Here is a 27,797-nt window from a genome sequence, read left to right as displayed (position 1 = left end):
GTGCACTCTGTACAAAAATGTTAAATATATTTCTTACTATTTGTGTTTTATTGTAATATTTCATATAATTGTTATAACTTGAAAATACAGCCTCATTGGCTGTGGTAGTGGGAGAATTTTCCAAAGACTGTACTATTTCCCTTGTTCATCACAATTTACCTTTCGATCTTCCCAGCATTCCAGAAGCCTCTTTGTACTGGTGTGCACTGTTTGAATGCTGATCAATGTCATTTCCTGCTGCCCTTAAGGAAAGTGATTGTGCAAGCATTGTAGGCAGCACATTCCAACAGAAGGTCATGTTTTTCAGCAGTATAGAGTATTAAAGAGAGGAAACTATTCTGTGACCTCTATTCTGGTTCTCCCAGTCCCCTTCAGAGAGCCTTCAAAGAGAAATTGTCTTGTTCCACCACTGGCTGTGCTTAAAAGAAACAGTTGCAAAGATTCTTCCATTTAGCATTTCTTGAAATGCACAAGGTGTTTTCCTATTGGAAAAGACATTCCAAAACAACCTCTTTAGGTGTATTTTTTATTTCTGTTTTTTATTGCTTCTCATTTGATTGTAAAATAGCTTCTGATATTATAGTTTAATATCATTTTATCTAATAATTTATGTGTTTTTCTTCCCTTGAATCAAAACAGAATTTCATTAAAAATTTCTTTTGATTTCTATACCTTAAATGTGCAAATATCAAATTAAAATAATTTGTATTTCTTAGTGTATATTTCTGAATATGCAATAATACTTCCAATTATTTTTCAAGTTACAACTAAAGTTAAAAAGTTGTGGTGCACATGCCATTAATCCCGGTACTAGGGGAGTAAAGGCAGACAGATATGCTTTTAAAGCCAGCCTGGCACACAGCTAGTTCCAGTCTTCCAGAGCTACATAATGAGACCCTTCTTCAAAACTAAACTATGAATAAATAATTCAACAATTTTGGTCTTCATGCTTCCAATGAGAAATGAAACACAGGTAAATTAAAATAATCAAGTGATGAGGAATTGATATCACAAATTTCTTAATTAAAGATGTGAAAGTAAGGTATAACTTGGAGGTTTATAAAAACCTTGACCATGTGTGCAAAAATATAGAGTTGTTTAATATAATGAGCTTACTTCAAGTGATTTTTAATCCCACATGTTGACTGTCCCGCTCAGTTCTGCAGCAGTTAAGTCCCAAAGATTCACACAGAGTTCTACATTAGTTATAAACTGATTGGCCCATTAGCTCATTCTTCTTATTAACTAATTCTTATAACTTAAATTAGCCCATAATTCTTGTCTGAGTTAGCCATGTGGCTTGGTACCTTATTTGGCCAGGCAGTCACATACTACTTCCTCTGCTTCTGGGTCACACTGCAGACTGCTTTTCCCTCTTCCCAGCATTCTTGTTGCCTTGCTTCTACTTCCTGCCTGGTTTCCCCGCCTATACTTCCCACCTGGCTACTGGCCAATCAGCATTTTATTAAAAATAATACAAGTGACAGGATAGAAGACCATTGTCCCACAGCACCCACATCCACATCAACTTTAGACAGCAGTTTAGGAGCTATTTTGGAATAATTGAAAGATAGTGCAGGAATAGTTTCAAAATTAAAGAGTATGAATTTATAAATATGAGAATTCTTGGAGCTGATTGTATAAAAAAATGAGGATTTATGTGAGTCCTGAGATAAGCACATACACATACATAGTACAAAGGCAGTGCTGTTTCTCAAAGGAAAGAAAATGGAAGCAGAATAATTTTTTGCATGCAGTCAAGAGTAAAATATTTATCCAGGTGGTAGTGATCCACGCCTTTAATACCAGCACTTGGGAGGCAGAAGCAGGTGGATCTCTATGAGTTCAAGACCAGCCTGGTTTACAAGAACTAGTTCCACGACAGCTAGGACAGTTGCACAGAGAAATTCTGTCAAAAAAAAAAAAAAAGAGTAACATGTTTAACGGATATTATTCATCTTATTTCAAGGCAAAACCGGTATTATCCACACACCGTGTATGAGCTTCACTATAGATATCTTCAACTACATTGTACAATTGGATTTAGTTAGTATATAGCTATGACATCATATGCAGATTTTATTCTTGTCCTACACTGTTTTATTTTCTACATTTTAATAAAGTCAAAAAATAGAAATGGTATTAAGAAGAATAAATGTAAAATAGAAATCAGTATTTAGATGAGAAGTTTAAATTGGAGTCACAATAAAATTGTCATCTATTAGTTAAACTCAAGATAAAATAAACAGAAATGAACAAAAACACATCAAAATATGTACATAATGCATATTTCATAAATAAAGATAAATATGAATAAACTATTTCTATTTTATATGTATTTCATGAGAAAAATCCACAATTATGTATTATAATCCTTGTATAATTTGTCATGACTGATGTTAAGGAACTTGACACTCTTGAAAGAATTTGTTTCTATTACAACTATGACATTGGCGATACTACTAATGAAACATTTGACTGGAAATAATTTGTATCCTTTTAATCTGCATTTTTGTATCATGTGTGCACTATATATTTTGGATAAAATATATTTACTGTAGGTATCCCTTGGGGCAGTTTGTAGTATGAGGAATGGCGGGCCATTTCCCGCCACCTGGCTAGCTTTACCCGAAATAATTACACTGAAACTGTATTCTTTTAAACACTGCTTGGCCCATTAGTTCTAGCCTCTTAATGACTGATTCCCACATCTTAGATAACCCATATTTAGTAATCTGTGTAGCACAAGTCTTACCGGGAAAGATTCAGCATGTCTGACCTGGCGGCTTGCTTCAGCGCGTCTGCCCTGGAGAGCAGAGGCATGGCATCTCTCTCACTTCCTCTTCCTCCCAGCATTCTGTTCTGTTTACTCCACCCACCTATGTTTTAACCTATCTGGCCAAGCAGTTTCTTTATTAATTAACCAATGACCTTCCTCCATCAGCAGTTAACTCTCTGTATTAATAAATCATATTGTTGTACCCCACTAGTGATAGTCATCCCCATGTCCTCCTCCAGCCTCTTAGGTGCTCTTTATGGTTTTCCTTTAACTGTTGACGCTAATAGTGTCCTTTCTCAGAAACTTTGACATATTCACCTTATTTATGGTTCCTGCAAGGGCTTGTTCTTACTGATTATTTTCAGTACTCAAGAGGAAAAACAAAAAATAAGCAAACAAAACCACACTTGTATCTAACATTCTTTGTTCTGTGATTATTGGCTTAGTCTAAAAATTATTCATCATGAAATATACACATATCTGAATGAGATTTAAAAAGTTCCTCATTATGTTTGTGTGGTCTGATAAAACAAAGTGATTTAAGAGTGGATTGGAAATTTTCAGCATTTTATTTTAACAGAAGACACAGAGCTTCTCCAGCAAGAAGGCTATACAAAAATACATATATGTCAGCTTGCTTAGTATTTTCACTAACTTTGTGTCCAAGACATGCAGTGTAGTTTGCCGTATACTATATTTTTTACTGTGAGTGGTTGCCTTTCAAACTCCTTTTCATCTATAATTGACAAAACAAGAATATTTATATACAAACATATATAGACACATAGTGGAATACACATGTTTTTGTTTGTGAGTATTCAAAATATATAATGGTTGTACAAAGGAAATGCCTTTGCTAAAATTAGATTTATTAAAGCAATTCTTTTTTCCTCCTACTGAAAATAGATTCTTTTCTCATACAATACATCCTGATTACAGTTTCCCCTTTTTCAACTCCTCCCATTTCTTCCCAACCTCCTATTCCTTCCATAACCATTTCCTTTCTGCCTCTCATTAGAAAAGAACAGGCTTCTAAAAGATAACAATCCTAAATGACAAATAAATGTAATAAAATGAAGCAAAAGCCTAATATTTCATAGTTGGACACAGCACCCTAACAGTAGGAAGAGAGTCCCAAGTGCAAGCACAAAAGTCACAGAACATACTCAAACTCACATTATCATAAAAATACTTGTCTAAAATTTATAGTAGATATGCAGAGGACTTGGTGAAGATTTTTATAGGCCCTGTGCTTACTGCTTTAGTCTCTACAAGTTCATATATCCTTTGCTTAGTTGATTTAGAGAGACTTGTTCTCATACAGTCCTCCTTCCAATCTTAAAATATTTCCTCTTCCTCTTCTATGAGATTCCCTGAGCTCTGAAGGAAGGAATCTGATGGAGATATTCCATTTAGACTCTCTCCACATAATGCCTGGCTATATGTCTCTGTATCTGTTTCCCTTTGCTGCTGGAGGAAGCCTCTCTGGTAATGACTAACTAGGGCACTGATTTGTGAGTATAGCAGAATACTATTAGAAATTTTTTGTTTGTTTATTTATCAATAATTGTTTTATTTTATTTTATTTTTTTATTTTTTTTATTCTTTTTTAATTAAAATTTCCACCTGCTCCCCGTTTCCCATTTCCCTCCCCTCCTCCCAAATATTGCCCCCTCCCCCCACTTCCCTCCCCCTATCCCCACTCCTCTTCTCCTCCCTCCACTCCATTCCCCTCCCTCTCGATACTGAAGAGCAGTCCAAATTCCCTGCCCTGCGGGAAGACCAAGGTCCTTCTATCTACGTCCAGAAAGGTGAGCGTCCAAACAGGCTAAGCTCCCACAAAGCCAGTTCATGTATTAGGATCGAAACCTAGTGCCATTGTCCTTGGCTTCTCATCAGCCTTCATTGACCGCCATGCTCAGAGAGTCCGGAATCAACCCATGCTTATTCAGTCCCAGACCAGCTGGCCTTGGTGGGCTCCCAATAAATCAGTTCCACTGTCACAGTGGGTGGGTGCATCCCTCGTGGTCCTGATTTTTTGCTCATGTTCTCCCTCCTTCTGCTCCTCATTTGGACCTTAAGAGCTCAGACCGTTGCTCCAAATTGAGACTCTGTCTCTACCTCGATCCATCGCCAGATGAAGGTTCTAAGGTGATATGCAAGATATTCATCAGTATAGGATAGGGTCATTTCAGGTTCCCTCTCCTTAATTGCCCAAGGTACCAGCTGGGGGCATATTCCTGGACACCTGCGAACCCCTCAAGAGTCAAGTCTCTTGCCAACCCTAAGATGGCTCCCTTAGATAGGATATATACTTCGCTGCTCCCGTATCCTCCCTTCCTATATCCCAACCATCCCAATCCTCCGAGCTCCTCCCATCCTCCCCTTCTCATGTTTCTCATCCCATTTCCCCTTTGCCCCATGCCACCTCACCCGCAAGTTCCCAGTTTTTGCCCTGCAATCTTGTCTACTTCCCCCTCTCCATGCGGATGACTATATGATTTTCTTTGGGTTCACTTTCTTATTTAACTTCTATAGGATCACACATTATATGCTTAATGTCTTTTATTTATGGCTAGAAACCGATTATGAGTGAGTACATCCCATGTTCCTCTTTTTGGGTCTGGGATACCTCACTCAGGATAGTGTTTTCTATTTCCATCCATTTGCACGCAAAATTCGAGAAGTCATTGTTTTTTACTGCTGAGTAGTACTCTAATATGTATATATTCCACACTTTCTTCATCCATTCCTCCATTGAAGGGCATCTAGGTTGTTTCCAGGTTTTGGCTATTACAAACAATGCTGCTATGAACATAGTTGAACAGATACTTTTGTCATTTGATGGGGCATCTCTTGGGTATATTCCCAATAGTGGTATTACTGGATCTTGGGGTAGGTTGATCCCAAATTTCCTGAGAAATCGCCACACTGATTTCCAAAGTGGTTGCACAAGTTTGCATTCCCACCAGCAATGAATGAGTGTGCCTCTTTCTCCACAACCTCTCCAGCAAAGGCTATCATTGGTGTTTTTGATTTTAGCCATTCTGACAGGTGTAAGATGGTATCTCAAAGTTGTTTTAATTTGCATTTCCCTTATCGCTAAGGAGGTTGAGCATGACCTTAAGTGTCTTTTGGCCATTTGAATTTCTTCTGTTGAGAATTCTCTGTTCACGATAGCCACAAATAGCATAAAATATCTTGGGGTAACCCTAACCAAGGAAGTAAAGGATCTATTTGACAAGAACTTTAAGTCAATGAAGAAAGAAATTGAGGAGGATACCAGAAAATGGAAGGATCTCCCTTGCTCTTGGATAGGGAGGATCAACATAGTAAAAATGGCAATTCTACCAAGGGCAATTTATAGATTCAATGCAATCCCCATTAAAATCCCATCAAAATTCTTCACAGATCTTGAGAGGACAATAATCAACTTTATATGGAGAAACAAAAAACCCAGGATAGCCAAAACAATCTTATATAATAAAGGATCATCTGGAGGCATTACCATCCCTGATCTCAAACTCTATTACAGAGCCTCAGTATTGAAAACAGCTTGGTATTGGCATAAAAACAGAGAAGTCGATCAATGGAACCGAGTAGAAGACCCTGATTTTAACCCACAAACTTATGAACACCTAATTTTTGATAAAGGAGCTAAAAGTATTCAATGGAAAAAAGAGAGCATCTTCAACAAATGGTGCTGGCAGAACTGGTTGTCAACGTGTAGAAGAATGAAAATAGATCCATATCTATCACCATGCACAAAACTCAAGTCCAAATGGATTAAAGACCTCAATATTAGTCTGAACACACTGAACCTGATAGAAGAAAAAGTTGGAAGTACTCTACAACATATGGGTACAGGAGAACACTTCCTACATTTATCCCCAGCAGCACAGACATTAAGGACAACATTGAATAAATGGGACCTCCTGAAACTGAGTAGCTTCTGTAAAGCAAAGGACACTGTCACTAAGACAAAAAGGCAACCCACTGACTGGGAGAAGATCTTCACCAACCCTGCAACAGACAAAGGTCTGATCACCAAAATATATAAAGAACTCAAGAAACTAAACTTTAAAATGCTAATGAACTCAATAATTGTTTTAAACCAATAATTTTTGATTTTACCCTAGGTCTCTGGCTAACTACCCTCTGGTTTTTGGTTACCCAAACAGTGTCGGGTGTGTGACCCTTTGCTGTGGGAACTCCTTCAGCCAATAGACTTTAAGATACCAGGCCTGTTGAGCATGGTCTCTTATACTGTAAATGCAGTCATAAAGCTTCTGTGCACCCTCTTTCTCTCCGACCTACTGGATTCGGTTCCTGTTCCCCTTTCATGTAGAGGACTGTGATCTGTGAGTCTACCCATAAATAAATAACTCTTTATTATACTCAATTTTGAGTGTAGGATTACTTTTTAGTATTGATCTTCAGTCCTTTTTGTAGAGTGAACCTTATATAAAATCAGACATTGGTTGGCTATGCCCACAAGCACGGTGCCACCATTTCCCTACAATGTTTTGCAGGCAGGAAAGATTGATATTATAGATCAGAGGTTTTTGTGGCTGAGTTGGTGTATACATTTCTCTTTCAGTAGATGTCAGAGTACCTTTATGCACTAATGGGACTAAAAATAGGGTAAAAGCCACCATCTTGACTTTTCATGTTCAATGAGTTATACAAGTGTTGTCCTCAACAATAAGACCCTGTTGTCAGGTTGTGGAGAGCAACTCTTTCTCTTACCAACAGACTTGGTTATTTGGGGATTTCATGGTACATCCTTGACCTACAATTCAATTAAGTACAACCCAGTCTAGTACCTCAAGCCTTGTTTGGTGACAAGAGAGTCTGGTTGAGACTCTGTATTCCACATTATTAGCAGACCACACTAGGATCACCTTTATATAGTTTAGAAAGTTTCCACTGCTTTAAGGTTCCATATAATTCCTCTAATGTCCATCAATTCCAGCTGTCTCTCCCCACATTCTACCCTGTCTCCCCTCTATTTCCTCACCTGATCCCCTCTTTCCTGTTTCCACTTGTCCCAAGTCCATTCATATAATCTATTCTATTTCTCCCTCTCAGAGAAATCCATGTGCCCCTTAGACCTTTCTTCTTTCCTAAACTTACTGAGTCTGAAGATTTTAGCTTGAATATTATTTACTTAACAGCTAATATCCACTTATAAGCAAATAAAAGCCATATTATCTTTCTGAGTTTGGGTTACATTCAGAATGATTTTTTTCTAGATCCATCCATTTTCTTGTAAATTTCATGTTGCCATTTTTAAACAGCTGGGTAATACTTTAGTGTGAGAATATACCACATTTTTTAAACCCATTCTTCTGTCAAAGGACATTAAGACTATTTCTAGCTCCTGGCTATTATAAATGAACATTGTTGAGCAAATGTCCTTGTTGTAGGATGAATCATTAAAGTTATTCTTAATAATATTTTCAGAAAGCTTTTCAGGAGCATGCAGCAAAATTTCAGCTATACAGTGTACACCTGGGCTTTTAGAAATTGATGCATAACAAACTATGTCAATTCTCCCTTAAAAGAAATATCATTGCTTTCTAAATTATATGTAAGTTATTGCTGATAGTATTCTTTGCTCATTCAGTTTGTCTCCAACAGACTTTTTAATATATCCAAAAATTTTATTGTGTATTGCAATACTCTTTGATCAATGACTTGTATTAAATAGTCAATTACCAACTAGTAATGGCCTTATCAGTTGAAGACTGATTCAATTAATGACCATTCTGAATTATATTCATGGAATAAATAAGTCAAGGTTCTTGCCTAATCAGAATTAGTCTTGAAAGGTGAATGAAGATGGTATGTTAATTCTGCTCTCTCCTGAGGCAGCTCTGTTTTTGAAGAACTCAGCAGAAAGTCACTTTCAATGATACTCCAAGAAAGCACAATTATTCTTTCTGGATTTGGAAACTATATTCTTCATCCTGCTTAATTTTTAGAATATAGAAGTTGGAGATAATGGATAATAACTAGCATGTTTATCTAATTATTAATAACCATAATTAAGTATCAGTTTTCAAAACAATTCAAAAGCAAAATTATAATGGAGAATTACTATGATCTACTTATTATAAAAAAGACAAAAAGATAAGTAATTCTCCCTCAGTAGAGCATCACTTAAGCAAGTCTACAGCAGCACACTAGGTCTGGCCTTTCTTACTTTTTCAAATTCAAGTATATTTAATAATATTTATATTAGTTTAATAGTATTTTTAAATTATTCACTAAGCAATACTTTTTAATATGAGAAAAGTCTAATGGGATTCCCTTAATTATGTCAAAGCTTCCTTCAGAGTTGATAGAGCAGAATCAAGTTTAAGACTTTCTCTGTTGAGCTTCTGGAAAATCCACTTACATCTTTTTTTTTTTTTATTCTTTTTTAACTAAAATTTCCACCTGCTCCCCGTTTCCCATTTCCCTCCCCTCCTCCCACATATTGCCCCCTCCCCCCACTCCCCTCCCCCTATCCCCACTCCTCTTCTCCTCCCCCCACACCATTCCCCCTCCTTCTCGATACTGAAGAGCAGTCCAAATTCTCTGCCCTGCAGGAAGACGAAGGTCTTCTATCTATGTCCAGGAAGGTGAGCGTCTAAACAGGCTAAGCTCCCACAAAGCCAGTTTATGTATTAGGATCGAAACCTAGTACCACTGTCCTTGGCTTCTCATCAGCCTTCATTGTCCGCCATGCTCAGAGAGTCCAGTTTCAACCCATGCTTATTCAGTCCCAGACCAGCTGGCCTTGGTGGGCTCCCAGTAAATCAGTTCCACTGTCACAGTGGGTGGGTGCATCCCTCGTGGTCCTCAATATTAGTCTGAACACACTGAACCTGATAGAAGAAAAAGTGGGAAGTACTCTACAACATATGGGTACAGGAGATCACTTTCTACGTTTATTCCCAGCAGCACAGACATTAAGGACAACATTGAATAAATGGGACCTCCTGAAACTGAGTAGCTTCTGTAAAGCAAAGGACACTGTCACTAAGACAAAAAGGCAACCCACTGACTGGGAGAAGATCTTCACCAACCCTGCAACAGACAAAGGTCTGATCTCCAAAATATATAAAGAACTCAAGAAACTAGACTTTAAAATGCTAATGAACCCAATAAAAAAATGGGGCACTGATCTGAACAGAGAATTCTCAACAGAAGAAATTCAAATGGCCAAAAGACACTTAAGGTCATGCTCAACCTCCTTAGCAATAAGGGAAATGCAAATTAAAACAACTTTGAGATACCATCTTACACCTGTCAGAATGGCTAAAATCAAAAACACCAATGATAGCCTTTGCTGGAGAGGTTGTGGAGAAAGAGGCACACTCATTCATTGCTGGTGGGAATGCAAACTTGTGCAACCACTTTGGAAATCAGTGTGGCGATTTCTCAGGAAATTTGGGATCAACCTACCCCAAGATCCAGTAATACCACTATTGGGAATATACCCAAGAGATGCCCCATCAAATGACAAAAGTATCTGTTCAACTTTGTTCATAGCAGCATTGTTTGTAATAGCCACTTACATCTTTTTAACTCTTTCAATTTATTCATCGTTAGTGTTGCAGCCTTTGATCCCTTCCATAGTCCTTGCACTATGCACACCAATTTTTCAGTCTCTGGATAGCATCTCTTGTAATCATATTATGAGATTCTGATACCTCAATCAGTAAAACAGGCCAGAACCAAAGGCACTCTTGGATGAGGCCCTGTGGCCACTTAATCGCATCCAGAAATTCAAAGGTGGCAACAGTAGCCATTGATAAGGAGAAACCAACATCCATTATCACAGACCGTGCAAGAGGGGAGCAGGAGTACAGTGAGTATGCTACTTAATTTATTGTAACTTGTGAAACCTTTCAAAACACATCACTGGAACTCTTTATTATGTACACAGGGCACAGTGTGAATAATGAAGGATAATTTCCTGACTCTAAGAATCTGCATCTTGAGGAGAAAACTGATAATAATATGATAGAAGGTAAATTACCTAATTGGGAACTACAGTTATTCAAACAAAATCTCCATTTAAACAAAAATAAGAGACCACTTCAAATTTCATGTTATCAAGAAAATAACATGCCCTATCTCTATTTGAAGAAAAGCAGAAAGAACAGAAGTGAACTGTCCTTCAACCAGCTTCAGTTGAACCATGTAAATGTTTGCCAGGCTTTGGGAAGGATGCCAGAGACAGTGTTGATAGAGGAAATCTGAGAAAAAAATCAAGGAGACCTCCTTACACTGATGATTGGAAAGAAAAGTTCATTTGGTGATGTGGGAGTGATTTCTTTCTAATCTGTTGCTTTCATTGGTTAATTAATAAACTGCCTAGGCCCATTTGATAGGCCAACCCTTAGGTGGGTGGAGTAAACAGAACAAAATGCTGGGAGAAAGAAGCCGAGTCAGGCAGTCAGTTGCCATGATTCTCTCACTCCAGACAGACGCAGGATAAGATCTTTCCTGGTAAGCCAGCTTGTGGTGCTACACAGAATATTAGAAATGGGTTAATCAAAGATGTGAGAATTAGTCAATAAGAGGCTAGAACTAATGGGCCAGGCAGTGTTTAAAAGAATACAATTTCCGTGTAATTATTTTGGGTAAAGCTAGCCAGGTGGCAGGACGCAGCCCCGCCGCCGCGCCTATCACAACAATTTGGTCAGTAACAACAATTCTCCCTTCTCAAATCTAAGGAAAAGAGAATGCATATAATTGGACCGAGGTGATTATTCTTAATATGCAGTACAACAAAGGAGAGAAAAGTGACCTGAGGCTGTGAAAAAAAGCAAGAAGAGATGACCCATTTTTCTGTGTATTCAACTGTTTGTAGGACTCTATGTAAAGATGCTATTCTCGAGAACATTCCGGGAAGTGAATGCTAAGATGATGAGGAAGTCATTGTATCTATGTTTAACAAAGAAATTTAAACATTTCAATGCTGTAAATACATAGCTAGAAATAAAAATATTAACATTGAAGAAGACAAATGGGGAAACTCTCTGAGAATACATGGTGGAAGTATAAAAATTAAATGATGATGGGGAAAATGCTACAAATAAGAAAATAAGTAAAAATTCAGTATTTGAATGATTGGTATTTAGGGTTAAGTAGAAAAATAAATACTTGAAAATATGAAGGAACATAAGATCTCAAAAACTGAAAAGTGAATGAAGTTAAATGTGAGACAAGAAAACCTTTCAGTCCTGTTTCATTGTCTCTCAGGAAAGAGAATTTAGCTTGTGAAAAATCCATCCTTCTATCCAATCAGCATAAATGAAATTCTTACCAAGAGATATTCTGGTAAACAATGATGATTGATAGTAATAACTTCAAGAAGAAAGCATCAATCTTGTAATAATCAGCCAGGCAGGGATGCATATTTTTAAAAATGTATCACTAAACAATTAGAGAAAATTATAATAACAAAAAAAAATAGTATGTTCCCATACTACAACACACAGATATATGGGTATAAATAAGCTTGTAATCACACACATGTACATATTTATGCACACACAATACATACATATAAATATGTACCCAGGATAGCTTAATATTAAAACTGAATAAATATAAATAAATAAACAAATAAATAATAAAGGGAAAATATAGTAGAAATTATAGCACTTGTAAATAATTTTTAGCTGATGCAATTGAACAGGTCTTTTAAGGCATAAAATGTTATAAAATCACGAAAGTATGTTAGATTTGCATGAGGAAAGACTAAAATTTATAAAGTCAAATGTAAAGTAAAGTGCATGGTCATCTATGGGAATACAACTGCTAGGTAAACTAACAACCTCAAAGATGAACAAGAAGATCTGTAATAGGATATTAAAAAGGATATATATATATATATATATATATAGTTCGTGAGAGTAAAGAAGTTGTAAAATAAAATGAAATGTCATTTAGTGACAATTCAGGATATGAAATTGAAAACTTTCCTTTCATGAGCAAACTTTTCTACAAGAGAGAGTTGGTGAGCAGTAGAGGGAAATTATACAGCAGATAAAACCCTGTAATGTGGACAAATGGAGACAGTGCATGCTGTGACTCAAATAGCAGGCTCTTTGTCTACAAAGAAGCAACAGCAATGAACAATGAAACATAAATGAAGTTTAGCTTATGTTCTTGCTGTGGATAAAAGAACTGGAAGTAAATGATGATAAAGAAAATTGATAAAATATTTTTCATAGATCATGTTCTTCAATAAACAATATAATATAGCCACCACAACTTGTTGTTGTTATTCTTATATGCAAAACACCCAAGATAAATCATACAAAATTCAAAGCCACATATACATGAACTAAGCTTATGAAAACACTTTGAACTGTGTAAAAACAAAAAGCCTTATTATTTTTTGTAAATATAATTCCCTTTTAGTAGCCTTAAGGCTAACAAAATGGCTAATTCTAACAGGCTCATAACCACCAAGATACCTGAAACATTAAGTTAAAATATTAAGTTGAATTGATTCCACGAGGCTAAATTAATCACTTTAGAAAGTTAACCATCATAGGCTGACAGCATATGGGGATGAAGCTTAAGCTGGCATATGGCTCTGTAGATTTTGTTACTGAAGGGAACTGTTAAATATAGGATTTTCTCTAATTGGAGTCCAGGGCAGATAATAACTTGGATATTTAGAATGGTGGCATATTACAATTGTCCTGCATAATACTGCATAACTACCTGCACTCAGAAAACTACTCCTGGAACCATACATAGGATTTTATTACTTACCCTTTAATTTTTAAAATATAGCATAATAAAACAAATTGCTATCTTAAATGGTTAAAACTACTTTCGGAAAATAATTATTTTAACAAAGAAATAATGATAAGAGATTCTAAAATTCATATATTACTAAAAATCCTCAATATTTTAAGGATTCTAAACCTTAGACTAGTGAGATCAAATCAGTTATAAAGACTGGCTATCATACCTTAATAAAACAACACACAACATTTATTTTCATTGTACCCTCTGCAGAAGCTTACTCAACTTTGCCAATAGAGATTGAGAGAGAAAGATGAGCACATAGGCAGATAAGGAGCATCCACCTCCAGCTGTGTGAGGACATTTACTCTCAAATTTGAGTTTCCAAACATTAAAGACATAGTAGCTACTTGCTTTGACCGCTAATCTTTATGCTACAACTACCGTACTTCATTGCCTTGACCAAAAATATTACGTTTTATAGAAGACAAAACAAACTGGATTAAGGCAGATAGGGCAGAGAGTGTTTTCTGGCCGGACACGTGATGACATGGTTTCTTAGGCATTGGTTTGTTCCTATTCATGGAACCTACTAAGGAATCAGCTCCAGTTAAAGCAACGAAACTTTTATTGAGAACTTGTTACATGTAAGGTTCTTGTCATAGAGATTCAGACGAAGTGCAATGTGCTATGCCAAATATAGAGCCATGAACCTGTCCAGTGCCCTAAACAGTTGATCCTATTTGAGAGGTACCTTGGGAGATGGGAATCTACTAGAATATCAAGTATTTTACCCAAAAAGTTTACAGTTCCATTTCAATTCAGATTGACAGGAGAAACCGGTCATTGGCCAGAACTCCCCATTTCCTGCTCAGGGTAGTTCTGTGTGTGCCGTTTCAGCAAGTTCATTTCACATATGAGTCAAAATTGTTTTTGTACTGAAAGAAGCCTTCTTACGGCTGGTATTCTAAATTTAAAGCGGGGAAATTTAGGATAAAGTCAGGTTGAAACAGATTGCTGCCTATGCTGCCTGTTTAAGTACAGAAGTTGGCTGAATTGAAACAGAAAAGAAAAACATTTCCAGATTTAAAAAAAAAAGCCTAGAGGAGGGGAGCAAGTTAGAGTGGGTGGAAAACATATCTATTGGAAAGAGTCAAGGCATACAATTTAGGAGAAAGCATCACCACCCAGTAGGAAACCCAGATGACTTCAGGAATCACCAGAGAAACACATGCATGTCATAAGAGTTTTTCTCAAATCTCAATTGAGGACCCATAGGCATTTGGGGCTAAAGAGTCCACCCTGAGTGGTTCATATCCCTGAGCAGTTGAATTCCTGTGTGTTTGCAGTCTGTGATGGTACGCAATGGTTCAGTGCTATCAGGTACTTAGTTATTTTTCTGTTTTGAATGTCAATAAGCATGAGAAACATTATGATAGACATCCAGCTTTGACCAAGTGTCTCTGAGCAATTAGATTTGCCTATATAACAGTAAAAGCTACCCATATTTTTAAGCTGAGTCAGCCAAAAAGCAGAGAGAAAATTTATGTTAAAACACAGCAGCATTGTTTTTGTTGCTTTTTATATACTGTGATTTTAATGAATATAGTCATTCCTCACAAATTATTCACTATTCCAAGAAAAAAAGAAAAGGTAAAATCATTGACTTATTGAATGTGTAACTCAATGATTAAAGAAATCATCTATGTGGTAGACTCCTGAAACAGAATGAATTAGCATAGAATCTCAAGACCTTAATTCACTGTTAACCATTGGAATGTGTGCTCTGTTATGTTACTTCTCTATGTACTTATTTTCTCATGTGTAAAGAGATAATATAGTACTTGGCCAATTAAAGAAGTGAATATGGAATATTCCGGGATACCCCTAGAACAGTATGAGGCAACGTCCATTCCCAAAACATCACATTTGCTATCCAGCATTCTTGCTTGACTCATGAGGTATTTTAGATGACATAACACATAGATAATGTTTCTACTGAAATATTTTCACAAACTGGTAGAGGCATTTCTTGATCTTAATCAATCATTTAAATTTAGCTTACTATTTAAAGTGAAAGTTCATCCAAATGAGAAAAAGTCCATATAAATTTAAATATACACAGAAATATATTTGTATATATTTTTGTGTGTAAACCCACAGTTTGATACCTAGGAAAATTTTCTTATATTTTCAACGAATATATGTGCTACTATATATGCTTTCTTTCTATTCATGCACCATGGCTATTTGTTATCACTCATGACCTATAGCTGACCCCGACCATCTGTTTGGAGTTACCATGTAAGTTCATAAGAGAGAAGACCAGAAATAGGAACAAAAGAACACAGTGTTTGAAAGTACACATGAGATTGTGGTGGTTAAGGATGATAACTTCAAGGATGTAGCATGGAACTTAGTCATAGGAAATTGTCAGAAGAGGATGCCTTGTCCAGACAAAAAAGATGAAAAGCACACAGAAATAAACACAAAGAAAAGCAAAGGTGACTTCAAAAGTTGCCTGCCAAGAAAATCAAGTTTCTAAATTGAGTTTTCATTAGAGTTGCAAGTTGTAAAAAAGATTCAAGAATGAGTTTATAGTAAGTAGGAAAATTTTGGAACTGTTTTATGTCATTGGATGAAAAGAATCCCAAACCCCTAGGTTTCACTTATATTTAATAATTTTATTACATAATACCTTAGTTTTTCACTCAATTCTTTTATACTTTTCACTCACAGTGTTTTATAGTAGGAGGCTGCTTGTTTATTTGCAGCCCTCATAGACTCCTTGAAATAACCACACAGAAACTGTATTAATTAAACCACTGCTTGACCTTTTAAGATCAACCTTCTTATTGACTAGCTTTTACATCTTAATTTAATCCATTTCCATTATTTTATATTTTAATATAAGGCTTGTGGCCTACTGGCAAGGTTTTGGTATATTGCAAGGGAGAGGACCACTTGTTTGTCCCAGCTGCCCGGCTAGCTTACACCTGAAATAACAACACAGAAACCATATTAATTAAAACACTTCCTTGCCATTAGCTCTAACTTCTTATTGCTATCTTTTACATATTAGTTTAACCCATCTCCACTAATTTGTGTATTGCCATGTGGCAGTAGCTTACTGGAGATTTTAACCAGAGTCCGTCTCAAGCGGAGGATCCATGGCTTTTCTCCAACTCTGCTTTCTTCCTCCCAGCCTCCAGTTCTGTTTTCCCCATCTACCTAAGTTCTGCCCTATCAAAAAGCCAAGGCAGTTTCTTTATTCACTAATCAGTGAAAGCAACACATGAACAGAAGAACCTCCTACACCACTGGCATGTCTGTCTGGGGCAGTGACACCATGGCTTCTCTCTGACTCCTCCTTTTTTCTCCCACCATTCAGTTTAGTTTTCCCCACCTAGCTCTGTTCTACACTATCACAGGCCTAAGACAGTGTCTTTACTAACCAGTGATATTCACAGCATATGGAGGGTAATGCAACATTACCTCTCCATTTCTGTTTAAATAAAAAGGAATGCTTTAACTTTAACATAATAAAATTACATTTAACAAAACAGCTACCAAGCAAGAATTACAGTTACAATATTTATATTTACTTTATCTTTTATCATAACTAAGGAAAACTATAACTATAAATATAAATTCTTCAACTTCATCAAAGGCTACAGAAGAATATAATATTACCTAAGTAAACAGAAAGCACATTGTAAGCAACTTCTAAAACTCTAGAAATGATAAAGACATCTTGCTGCCTGGACAGTCACCCAAAATTCTTCTGTACCATTGGGGCATCCATCTTTAGCCTACAGGCTCAGCAGACTTTTCCATGAAACAAGAAATTTCAAAGGCAGTTCTGCCTATATTGGCAATTTACCAATCACTTTCCTCTGTCCTGAATGTGTCTGGCAGACTCTTTCATGAAGCAGGAACCCTGAAGGCCCTTTTTCACCTTTAGGCAAGATCAACAGCCATGTCTCTGTGGGTCTTGCATTTCCAGTTAAGCAGCCTAGGCAAGAACAGTTTCTTGGCCAAATGGCTAAGAGACTCCATAAGAAGCCTCTTTGATGCCCATTATCCTCTTGAAATAGATTGCTGCTGCCAGGAGGAGATGTGTCTCATTGTCATGAAAATTCTAATTTTCTTAAATATAAGTGCAATATTCTGAAGGTTTCTGAAAGATTTAAAGAATACCTATCTAACTGAAACATATCTCTATATATCTAGAAAACCTAATTAACATGACTATGAGCTTGACTATTATAGATGATTATCTATTAATCTGTATTTTAACTAACATTATATTTTTAAATAAGCTACACAAACACAATGTCTTAATTAAAAGAAGAATATATATATACATACAGTATAACAAAATTTACCTTAAATTTGTATCAATAAACCAAAATCCATACAAATGGATATATCCCCCTTTAAATATAAACAAACATTTTAAACAATATTTGGGAATATGGATATAGTTCTCTAGACTATTTCCTGTTGGTTGGGGATGATGTTAATCAGGTCTTTCATGGTGTGTCCTGTGTACTAGGTTCATCTTAGTCAGCAGTTGGGCAAAGTAATTTTTGGGGGTGTCAAAAGCAATCTTTCAGGGGTTCTTCCATATTAGTCTGGAAGGATTCCATAGGTTCTCATCCTCTGTGGAAACAAAAGAAGAACCTCTTTTCCAAAGCAACATATCCTTAGACCCAAATTTTGGAATCAAGATACCTTTAAAATATATAAATTGGTTTAGCTTATTAGCCTATAAAATGAAATGTCTCACTGTACTTAGCTCCTTCACAGTCAAAAAATTCAAAGAAAACATAATAATATTCATAATCTGATCTGTGTATATTTCATCTTTATTTGGCTTATGTTTCTTGATCTATATTTTATTATCTTTACTTCTTTAATATATGACTGTACTCTTTTATATTACATTTACCATCTCTTCCCTTTTTCTTCTTTCTCCCAAGCCTATGTACATTTTTTAAACACACTATTTCTCATTTAGAAGGCTTTTATTTCGGATAACTGTCCTTATTGTGTATTGGTAATCCTCTTCTGACCAGGGCTAAATTATTCTTAAACACCCAGCAGCCTTGCTAGGGCAAACAAGGCCCTGATTGCTTGGTACACCCAGTTCAGCATGGAAGAGTTGTTTGCTGTCTCTGAGAGCCATGCTCACAGTCCAATTTTTAGGCATACAACCAGTCTATGTTGCCATTAAGCAAGTTATAGCACTATGTTCACAAACCTCATTTAAATGCTCGGGCTCCTGAAAGAGCCAGATGTTGCATTGGCAGCATGGGCCAGAAAGCTGGCATTTCAAAACTGTGTGGCTTTTTTTCTGCTACTGCTGAATCAGAAAAACATAACCTTTAATCTCTTAAAGGAGCTACAGCATGCCACCAGCAAAATGCTGCCTACCAAGAAGCTGTGCTTAACTCTGTTCTTTTGTGTCTAAAATTACTCTTTAAGATTTTGCAGGGTTTTTTTTTTGTGGATGTAGCTAGCACATGTTGTAGTGCCAAATAGTAGAATGGAGGCCACTTGTTTGTTTCCCAGGTGCCCAGACTGCCAAAATAACCACACAGAAACTGTATTAATTAAATCACTAATTGACCTTTTTTAGCTCTAACTTCTTATTGGCTAGATTTACATCTTAATTGAACCATTTCCATTATTTTATATTTTACAGTGAGGCTCATGGCCTACCAGCCATGTGTCTTTTTCTGGTGGCAGCTCCATGGCTTCTCACTGACTTTGCCTTCTTTCTCCCAGCATGCAGTTTAGTATTCTCCACCTATCTCTGTTCTATACTATCAGGCCAAGTCAGTTTCTTTATTAACCAATGGTAGTCACAGCATACAGAGGAGAATCTCACATCATCTCCCCTTTTCTGTTTAAATAAAAAGGAAGGTTTTAACTTTAACATAGTAAAATTACATATAACAAAAGAGCTATTAAACAAGAATTACAGTTACAATATTTATATTTGCTGTCTGTGTCTCAGGAACCATTCTGTACTGCCACTCTTTGTGTCTCAGAGAGCTTCTGAGGTCTCCGTGGATGGCTGAGTTTGGAGGCAAAGTGAAACTTACAGATTACAGGGTCTGATGGGGGGTTGGGCATCCTGCATGCAGGAGTCCTGCCCTCTGAATGACTAGTGCAGCTAAGGTAGGTGGGGGGAGAGGCCTAAGGCCTAGAGACTGGGATGTCCAGCTAGGGAACTGGTTACTCACCTCTTGATCAACTCTATGTAGTCACAGTCTGTGTCTCAGGGAGCTGCTGAGGTCACAGGGGATGAGTGAGTTTGAGGATAGACTGGACCTTTTTGATTACCAGGTCTGATGTTGTGGCAGCCTGCATGCAGGAGACTTGCCTGTTAATCAGCTAGTACTGATGACTAATAGGATTTATTCATAGTTTTTTCACCATTTTGCAGGAAAACCAAAATACAATAGCCTAGATGTACAGTTAGACTCTCATATTGTTAAGTCTTCATTTTCCTTCCTTATGTATGTCCTTCAGTTTTGAACACTTGACTCTATCCTGAAATTATTTATGATTATAGTTTTCTGAAAGGGGATTCTCAATGCAAAATGATTAATGTCAATCAATTATACAGTCTTGAATTCAACAAAATTCACAGGAACTCGGTGGGAATCTTAATATTTAATTATTAAGTGTCACATGCTGTTTGTATTCCTCTTCATGAAGCAATAATTGGTCTTTAATTGACCACATACTATATTACTTTTTTTTCTGTGATTGAATTAATCGCTAAATCTGTCCATTAAATTATGATCACAAATGTTCAATGTCAGTGTCATATGGTTGCACAACAAGTGAACCAGTTTAATATAAGAAGTTCTGGTGAGCTAAACTGACCATCACTTTATTTTAAAGTGTTCCACCTGGTTGATGAAGACATCTTAGACTATATATCTAATGGCAAGATAAAAAATATAAGTCAATAATAAATGCATTCATCTCTTTCAAAGTACAAATAACCAGGAGGGTTTTTCTCTTAGCATGTATATTTTTTAATTTCTTTTTTTTTTTTTTTTTTTTTTGGTTTTTCAAGACAGGGTTTCTCTGTGGCTTTGGAGCCTGTCCTGGAACTAGCTCTGTAGACCAGGCTGGTCTCAAACTCACAGAGATCCGCCTGCCTCTGCCTCCCGAGTGCTGGGATTAAAGGCGTGAGCCACCATCGCCCGGCTGTTTTTTAATTTCTTGAGTTCAAGAGTTTTGCAAATTTATAATGGGTTAATTCATTGCATTTAATGACTGTGCTCTTCTCTTTTTAGGTTGATCTTCTTGTCCCTACCAAAGTGACAGGCATCATCACACAAGGAGCTAAGGATTTTGGTCATGTGCAGTTTGTTGGTTCATACAAGCTAGCCTACAGCAATGATGGTGAGCACTGGACTGTGTACCAGGATGAAAAACAGAGAAAAGATAAGGTAAGTGGTCTGCATGCTTTGTAGAGTGAAGGGTCAGTCTCTGGTTATATTTTTATTTTATTTATTTTTTTTTAATTTTTTTTATTGAAAATTTCCACCTCCTCCCCTCCTCCCACTTCCCCCCCTCCCCATTCCCCTCTCCCTCCCACTCCAGTCCAAGAAGCAGTCAGGGTTCCCTACCCTATGGGAAGTTCAAGGTCCTCCCTGCTCCCCCCAGGTCCAGGAAGGTGATCATCCAAACAGACTAGGCTCCCATAAAGCCTGTCCATGCAGTAGAATCAAAACCCAGTGCCTTTGTCCTTGGCTTCTCCATCAGCCTCCACCATCAGCCACATTCAGAGAGTCCAGTCTGATCACATGCTCCATCAGTTCCAGTCCAACTGGCCTTGGTGATCTCCCATTAGATCAGTCCCACCGTCTCAGTGGGTGGACGCACCCCTCGCGGTCCTGACTTCCATTCTCATGTTCTCCCTCCTTCTGCTCTTCATATGGACCTTTTTAATGGAAAATGATTTCATTCAATATATTCTGATCATGGTTTCCATTTTCCCAACCCTTCCCAGACACTCCTCCCCATTTTTCCGCCCACCCAACTACATGTCTCTTCTTTCTCTCTCTCTTTAGAAAACAAAGCAGACAAACAGGCAAAAACACATAATGAAAAGAAAGAAAGGGAAGAAAGAAAAAAAGACAAGAAACATACAAGCACACACACAGGCACACACACACACAAACACACATCCTTTAAAACACAAAATTGCAAAGCATAATATTTAGCAAAGGGTAAGTAATAAAAAGAATGTCCAATCAATTTTGAATATATTCTAAAAATAATGACAACACATACAATAAACCATGCTAAATAAGAATTTCAAATAAAAGAGTTTTCAGTAGAGATTATGATAGGAAAACTTATTTACTAATAAAGTAAATATTTTTATTAATAAAAATTCTCCATACTATACAGAAAGACATGGGTATATAAAATTTACTTTATGTCTTGCAAACTTAGAAAAGGAATGACAGAGCCAGGTGGTGGTGGTGCACACCTTTAATCCCAGCACTCGGGAGACAGAGGCAGGTGGATCTTTGTGAGTTTGAGGCCAGCCTGGTCTAAAGAGCTAGTTCCAGGACAGGCACCAAAGCTACAGAGAAGTCCTGTCTCAAAAAATAAAAAATAGAAAAACAAAAGAAAGAAAATGAATGACAATTATTCATATTTAATATATGTTTACTGCTGAGACAAATATTACTATTATTTTATAAATAAATTAGTGGTATTATGATAGGCTTCTTGAGCCTCCTTATCCCCATAGATAGGTGAGTGCGCTATCTGCTCATTCCCACAACCCCACAATCAGATGCAATAGGGAGTCGAGTCAAAGCAGGAACTCAGTTTATTACGGTGAGCATCTGTTTATAAAGATTAAATGATGTAAGGGCATATCCAGCCAATGAGAGGCAGCCAAACCCTCCCCCTGGCTGGAGGGACATCTACCTAGTTTTTGCTGTCTCATCCTCACTCAAACTTGAGGCAGGCTTTTCTCTGTCCTACATATCCCGAAGTCTAAGCCCTGAACTTGAGCCAGGCTTTTTCCTGTCCTATAGGCCTCGAGGTACAAACCCCGAGATAATATTGGCCCAACAATATTAGAAGAAACATTCACCTGAGAAAAATATTTCAGTTTGTAATTGTTCTACAATATTCAAATTTTCTTGATTATGTGACAAATAGACACTTTAGAGATAGACAAATTTTGAGGACTGTGCTAGCTCATCCAAGTAAAACAAATTCTTCTTGCTTTTGTATATTATAACTTGGAAATTTAAATTTTCCTAGAAATAAATTATGTGCTTTTTTTACTATAAACACCCTATAGCTCTTTGAATATGAAATTTTTATTTATTAACTTCTGGTCCCCTGGAACTCTTCATTTATCAACTGATATCAATTTCTGTGGAACTTTGGAAACAAAAAGGCTTAGAGATTGGTGCCTGATTCTGGCTGCATATTATAATTCAATCTCAAGTAGCCTCAAGGCATTGCATTGGGTAATTAGTTATTGACCCTTATACAGAGTTTGAGACTTCAGAAGATATCAATTGAAACACATAGTTCAAGGGTTAGGGTAAAGTTTAAGAAACTCACACATTTCAAATGATTCTGAGTTAATAACTTTTTTATGTTAGGTAAGGCCTGTGTATCCTTGCTGTTGGTATGAAGCAACAAATATCTTGAGAAAAATTTTCTTACTCAAGTGGTCAAAGCAGAGAACATATAAATCTGCCCAGAAATCCATAGGCTTGGAAAGCTATCTCAGTGAGACATTAGATTGCATTCACTTCAACGAAGCTCATTTAGTAGAAACTGTTCTAGGTTATGAATTCAACTGCCCACAGCTGTTTGTGTTTTCATATTTGTAAATAAGCCACTTAACAGTTCAGAATGCATACATGTTTTACATTTTAAAATCTCAGAAGCTCTTATGACATCACATTAAGTCTTTCGTGTGCTTTATAGACAAAGTTCTATTTTTTAATGGAAAAAAGAATTCATGTAATAGAGTTCGATCGTGGCGTCGCTTTTATCCAGCTTTTCCCAGATACTCCCAACTTCCACATCCACCTAACTTATATTTTAGTTTAGAATGACTACTGTTTCATTAAACAAAGTAAACTAATGTTACATTTTACAATCAGTGGCATCTCTGCTCAAATGCATATTAAATATTTTGTTTAAAATGTCTTTAAATTTTCCGCAAATAGTTATAAGTAATGATTTTGCCTCCTCTGAGGGTTTACAGACACTGTTCTGTAGAATTATGTGCCTCATGTAAAGCAGGTTTTAAACTTCATACTTTAAACTTCATATATGAATTAGCCTTGGAATTTGTTTTAAGATAGAGAAGTCTTTTAAACTATTTTTCAATATGTACTCAAAATAAATAGTAGTTAAGTCTTTACAATCAGTGGGGCATGGCGACACATGCATATGATCCCAGAAAACCGAGGCAAGAGATCTGGCACAAATTCAAGGCTAACCTGAGTTATTTTATGAAACTATTTCTAAAACACAAAACCTAAAACAAAAGAACAAGCAAGCATTCATTTGTTGAAATACTTATCTCTATTTACATTTGAGATGTAAATTAATGCTTATATTTGAATATTTTAAGTTGTTTTACTGATAGACTCTGTATTTGATAATAAATGCATTTGATCTTGTTATCACAGCTAGAAACATATGCAAATGCATTCTATGAAGTTGCTGACTGACGTTATTGCTTAGTTGATAATGTTATTCAAGTTCTCTGTATCCTACTGGTGTTTTGCCTGCTGACTGTTACTGAGAGTGATATGACTATCTTTCGTTATTACTATGGGTTTGCCTATTTTTCTTTGCCTTGTCATCTTAGTTGCTTTCATATATTAGCACGAAGAAAGTGGTATTGTCATTTAAATAATAAGTGACTCATATCTTACAATTTTTCCCTTTAAAATTTATTTCATCCAGCATTTGAAAACATTACCTCCAGGTAATTTATGTGTATTTTACTAATATAAAATACATTTGGAGTGAAATTCTTTGTATAGATAGTGGGATTTTTGAGTCCAATCTAACTCTACTTTGAAAACAAACAAAAGCAAGCCTTCAAGTCATTAATATTTGATGTTAGTATTGATGCAAATAGCTAAATACTTAGTCATTTAAGTATTTATTTTCTATGTACTGTAATTTTTCATTTCCAGATGGGACTATAGAGGTGAGAGGCTGATGAGATCACTAGGTATATTACTGGATGAGTGGTGTGCACACAAAACAGTATACTATGACCATAGCATGTGCAAGTGGAGGAACTCGGTTTATGAGAGTTCCAAGCTAAACCAGATCCTATGCTTGCCTGCCTCAATAAGATTATGTAAGGAAAGCAACCATCAAATAGTAAGAACTCTGTTTTACCATAAGTGGTGAAAATAAAATTCGAAAACATATAAATGCTTTTTCTGTTTTTCTATGGCACTAAGTAACTGATCTTTAGAATGGTTATAAAATAGTATTCATTTACACATAGCAATGTCTGCATAGACATAGAAATGTATTCATCTACCTGTGCATACACAAGTAGCAAAATCCAACTGAAAGCAAAAGGATGCTCTGTTTCATCCTGCAGATGTCATTTTCTAGGCAACCTCTCATAGCATCCTCCATTCTGTTTGTTAACGGTACTCATTATCTAGTCAGGCCTAACTTGGCCTGTGGTGACACTTTAATACAGTCCACACATCCTTAGGGTCCTCTTTCCAGTGCACAGTATTTCTTAACACTGAACTGGCTTTTAGCTTTCTTCACTACATGGCTTCAGCTGCCATTTAATTTGAAAGTCAAATGTTCCCTTGCTCTTATGAAGGTGACATTTGTTTCAAACTTCTGGAATGCTGTTTTACTATGTTTAGCAGGAAAACTACAAAACTTGACAGAAACTTTCAGTGTTTAATTTTTGAGGATAAAACTGAAAGCAAAACAATAATAAATTTCAGGAAGGGTTCATATATGGAAAAAATTAAAAAGTTAAAAATAAGTTTCCTTATTCAGTAGATTAGTTATAATGCCATAGTGTCAGGATGCAAATTTACACTGCAGGCACTTTGACGATGAAAAGGGCTGCTCATACTTTATTTCTTCTCCATCCTTCAAGTCATTAGGTGTTTGAAAACCCTACAAGCACGAGATGAAAAAGAATGAAAAATTCTCAGAAATATTAAAAAAGAAAAACTTTTAAAAATCATTTTCTAGTACAGTTCTGTGGAACCTTGAGAAAAAAAAAAGACACATGTTATTGAAGAAATGGGTAAAGCATCTCAGTTCACTCATGCTAGTGACCTTTCCTACCCAGAGGTTCAGATACAAAGCCATCTGACCCTCACACTCATGGGAATGACTATTGAAACACAGCCTATCTGGTGGTTCTTGCCTATAAGTCTAGTTCAAGATAGGCAGGAGGACCACTCTGAGCCTGCATCCAACTTAGATGTTATATGATTTTAAGGTAACCATGGGGCACAGAATGAAACTAGGAAATAAAAGAGAGAAAGAATGGGGGAGGGTAGCTGATATTAAGACAGGAATTTTAAAAAAAAAAAAGAAGGAAAAACAGTGAATAGAAAAGAAAATACAGACTCTGGCCCCTGCCTCAGAGTTTCTGCAGGTAATACTTAAGTCTGAATGTTTATAGATACCATAGTAAATATAAATGAACAAATATGGGAAGGCCCATCCCAATCAACTCTGTCACTAAAATTTAAAATTTGAAATAAAACAAGTTTTTGTTTTTGCTACTCAGAAGGGGATGCATTATAATTCTTTGGACTTTGACCTCTGACTAATTGGTAAACATCAGTATGAATTAGTGTCTTCAGAAAGTTTTTTGATTTTAATAAGTTCACAAAGTCCATTGTGAAGAGCTTCACTTACATGCTTTGTATTTACAATAACAGTAGACTGAAATCATAAAACTAAGAAATTAGGAATATAGCTAGAGGGAAATCTCCTTGAAGGAATGACATGCAACAGGCTTTTCCTTCTAGGCCACCAACCAGCTCCCAAATCATGACATAGAGACTTCTTATTAGTTATAAATGCTCTTTAGAGAAGGAGAGAGCCATGCTTTAACTCCAAAGCCACTTTAATTTTTAATTTAGTTGAGACTACAACTTTTCTGAGAAAAGAATACTGGTACCATAAATCAGATTTTTATTTGCTTGGTAATTTTTTTCTGGATAGTTTTCTCTTCTTCTTTAGATGTCTAGATGCCCAAGGTCTTTTGATATCTTTAAGATGGGTATTTTTATTTTCTTGTAGAGATAAGAAAAACAGAACATTTTCCTGATCCTTATTTGTTGAGTTTTCCTTTTGACCTGTCACATGGGTTGATGAAGCACCATTTCTCCTTATTAAGAGTTCTTTCCTCCTTGAATCAAATCTTTATCAATTTTGATGGTATTCATAGCTCTTCTTCTCTTATAGAACAAAAATGAAACTCCTCCAATATAACACATATCCTGATTTTCATTCTGAGATTAACACATCTTTAAAGTCCACAGGCTGATTTAAATAAGGAGTTTTTTTCTGTTGTCCAATGTCTTTCCACAGCTGTTGTTCCTTTCTCATTAGCATTAAAAAATTCACGGTTAATAAGGCATTATGCAATCTATCTTTGGCGGTCTTAGTTTCTCCTACCTGTATACTAAACATTTCTTTTAGTGTACTATTAATTCTTTCTACAATCGTTTGTCCTGTAGGATTGTGTGGAATACCTGTAATAAACTTTATGTTATACAAAAAAATTCTTTCATTTTACTAGAGACATATGCTGGATCATTGTCAGTATTAATTTGTACAGGTATTCCCATGATGACCACGACTTCTAATAGGTATATAATTACAGGATAATCCTTTTCAGAACTCAAAGTAGTTGTCCACTGAAATCCTGAAAACGTGTCTATTATATGGTGTACATATTTTAATTTTTTTAATTATGCAAAATGAAGCACAGTCATTTGCCAAATTTAATTTCTTTGCATATCTTTATGACTACTTTCTTCAGGTAATGGATTTTGGTTAAAGAAAGAACAAGTAGGAATTCTTTTTTGATTTCCTTGGCTTGCTTCCAAGCAATAGAAAAATCATTTTTTTAAACACTTGCTATTGTTATGATGGTTTTTTAAATAAAATCCTGAGGTGTCCAGTACATTACTTATTAATCATAGATCTATTT

General features: G+C 36.1%; 1 protein-coding gene across 2 annotated transcripts in view; it reads left to right on the top strand.

The window, feature by feature from the left end:
• Positions 1-27,797, top strand: part of Edil3 (EGF like repeats and discoidin domains 3) — a 459,665-nt gene that overhangs the window by 406,115 nt on the left and 25,753 nt on the right. For both annotated transcript variants that reach the window (XM_057789993.1, XM_057789992.1), the window contains one exon: positions 20,866-21,021. In XM_057789993.1, coding sequence (XP_057645976.1) covers positions 20,866-21,021 — 156 coding nt within the window. The remainder of the gene's footprint in view (positions 1-20,865; positions 21,022-27,797) is intronic.

The sequence above is a fragment of the Chionomys nivalis genome, chromosome 15 (genome assembly GCF_950005125.1).
Source record: "Chionomys nivalis chromosome 15, mChiNiv1.1, whole genome shotgun sequence".
NCBI classification, from domain to species: domain Eukaryota; kingdom Metazoa; phylum Chordata; class Mammalia; order Rodentia; family Cricetidae; genus Chionomys; species Chionomys nivalis.
This window is presented reverse-complemented; position numbering and strand designations above follow the sequence as displayed.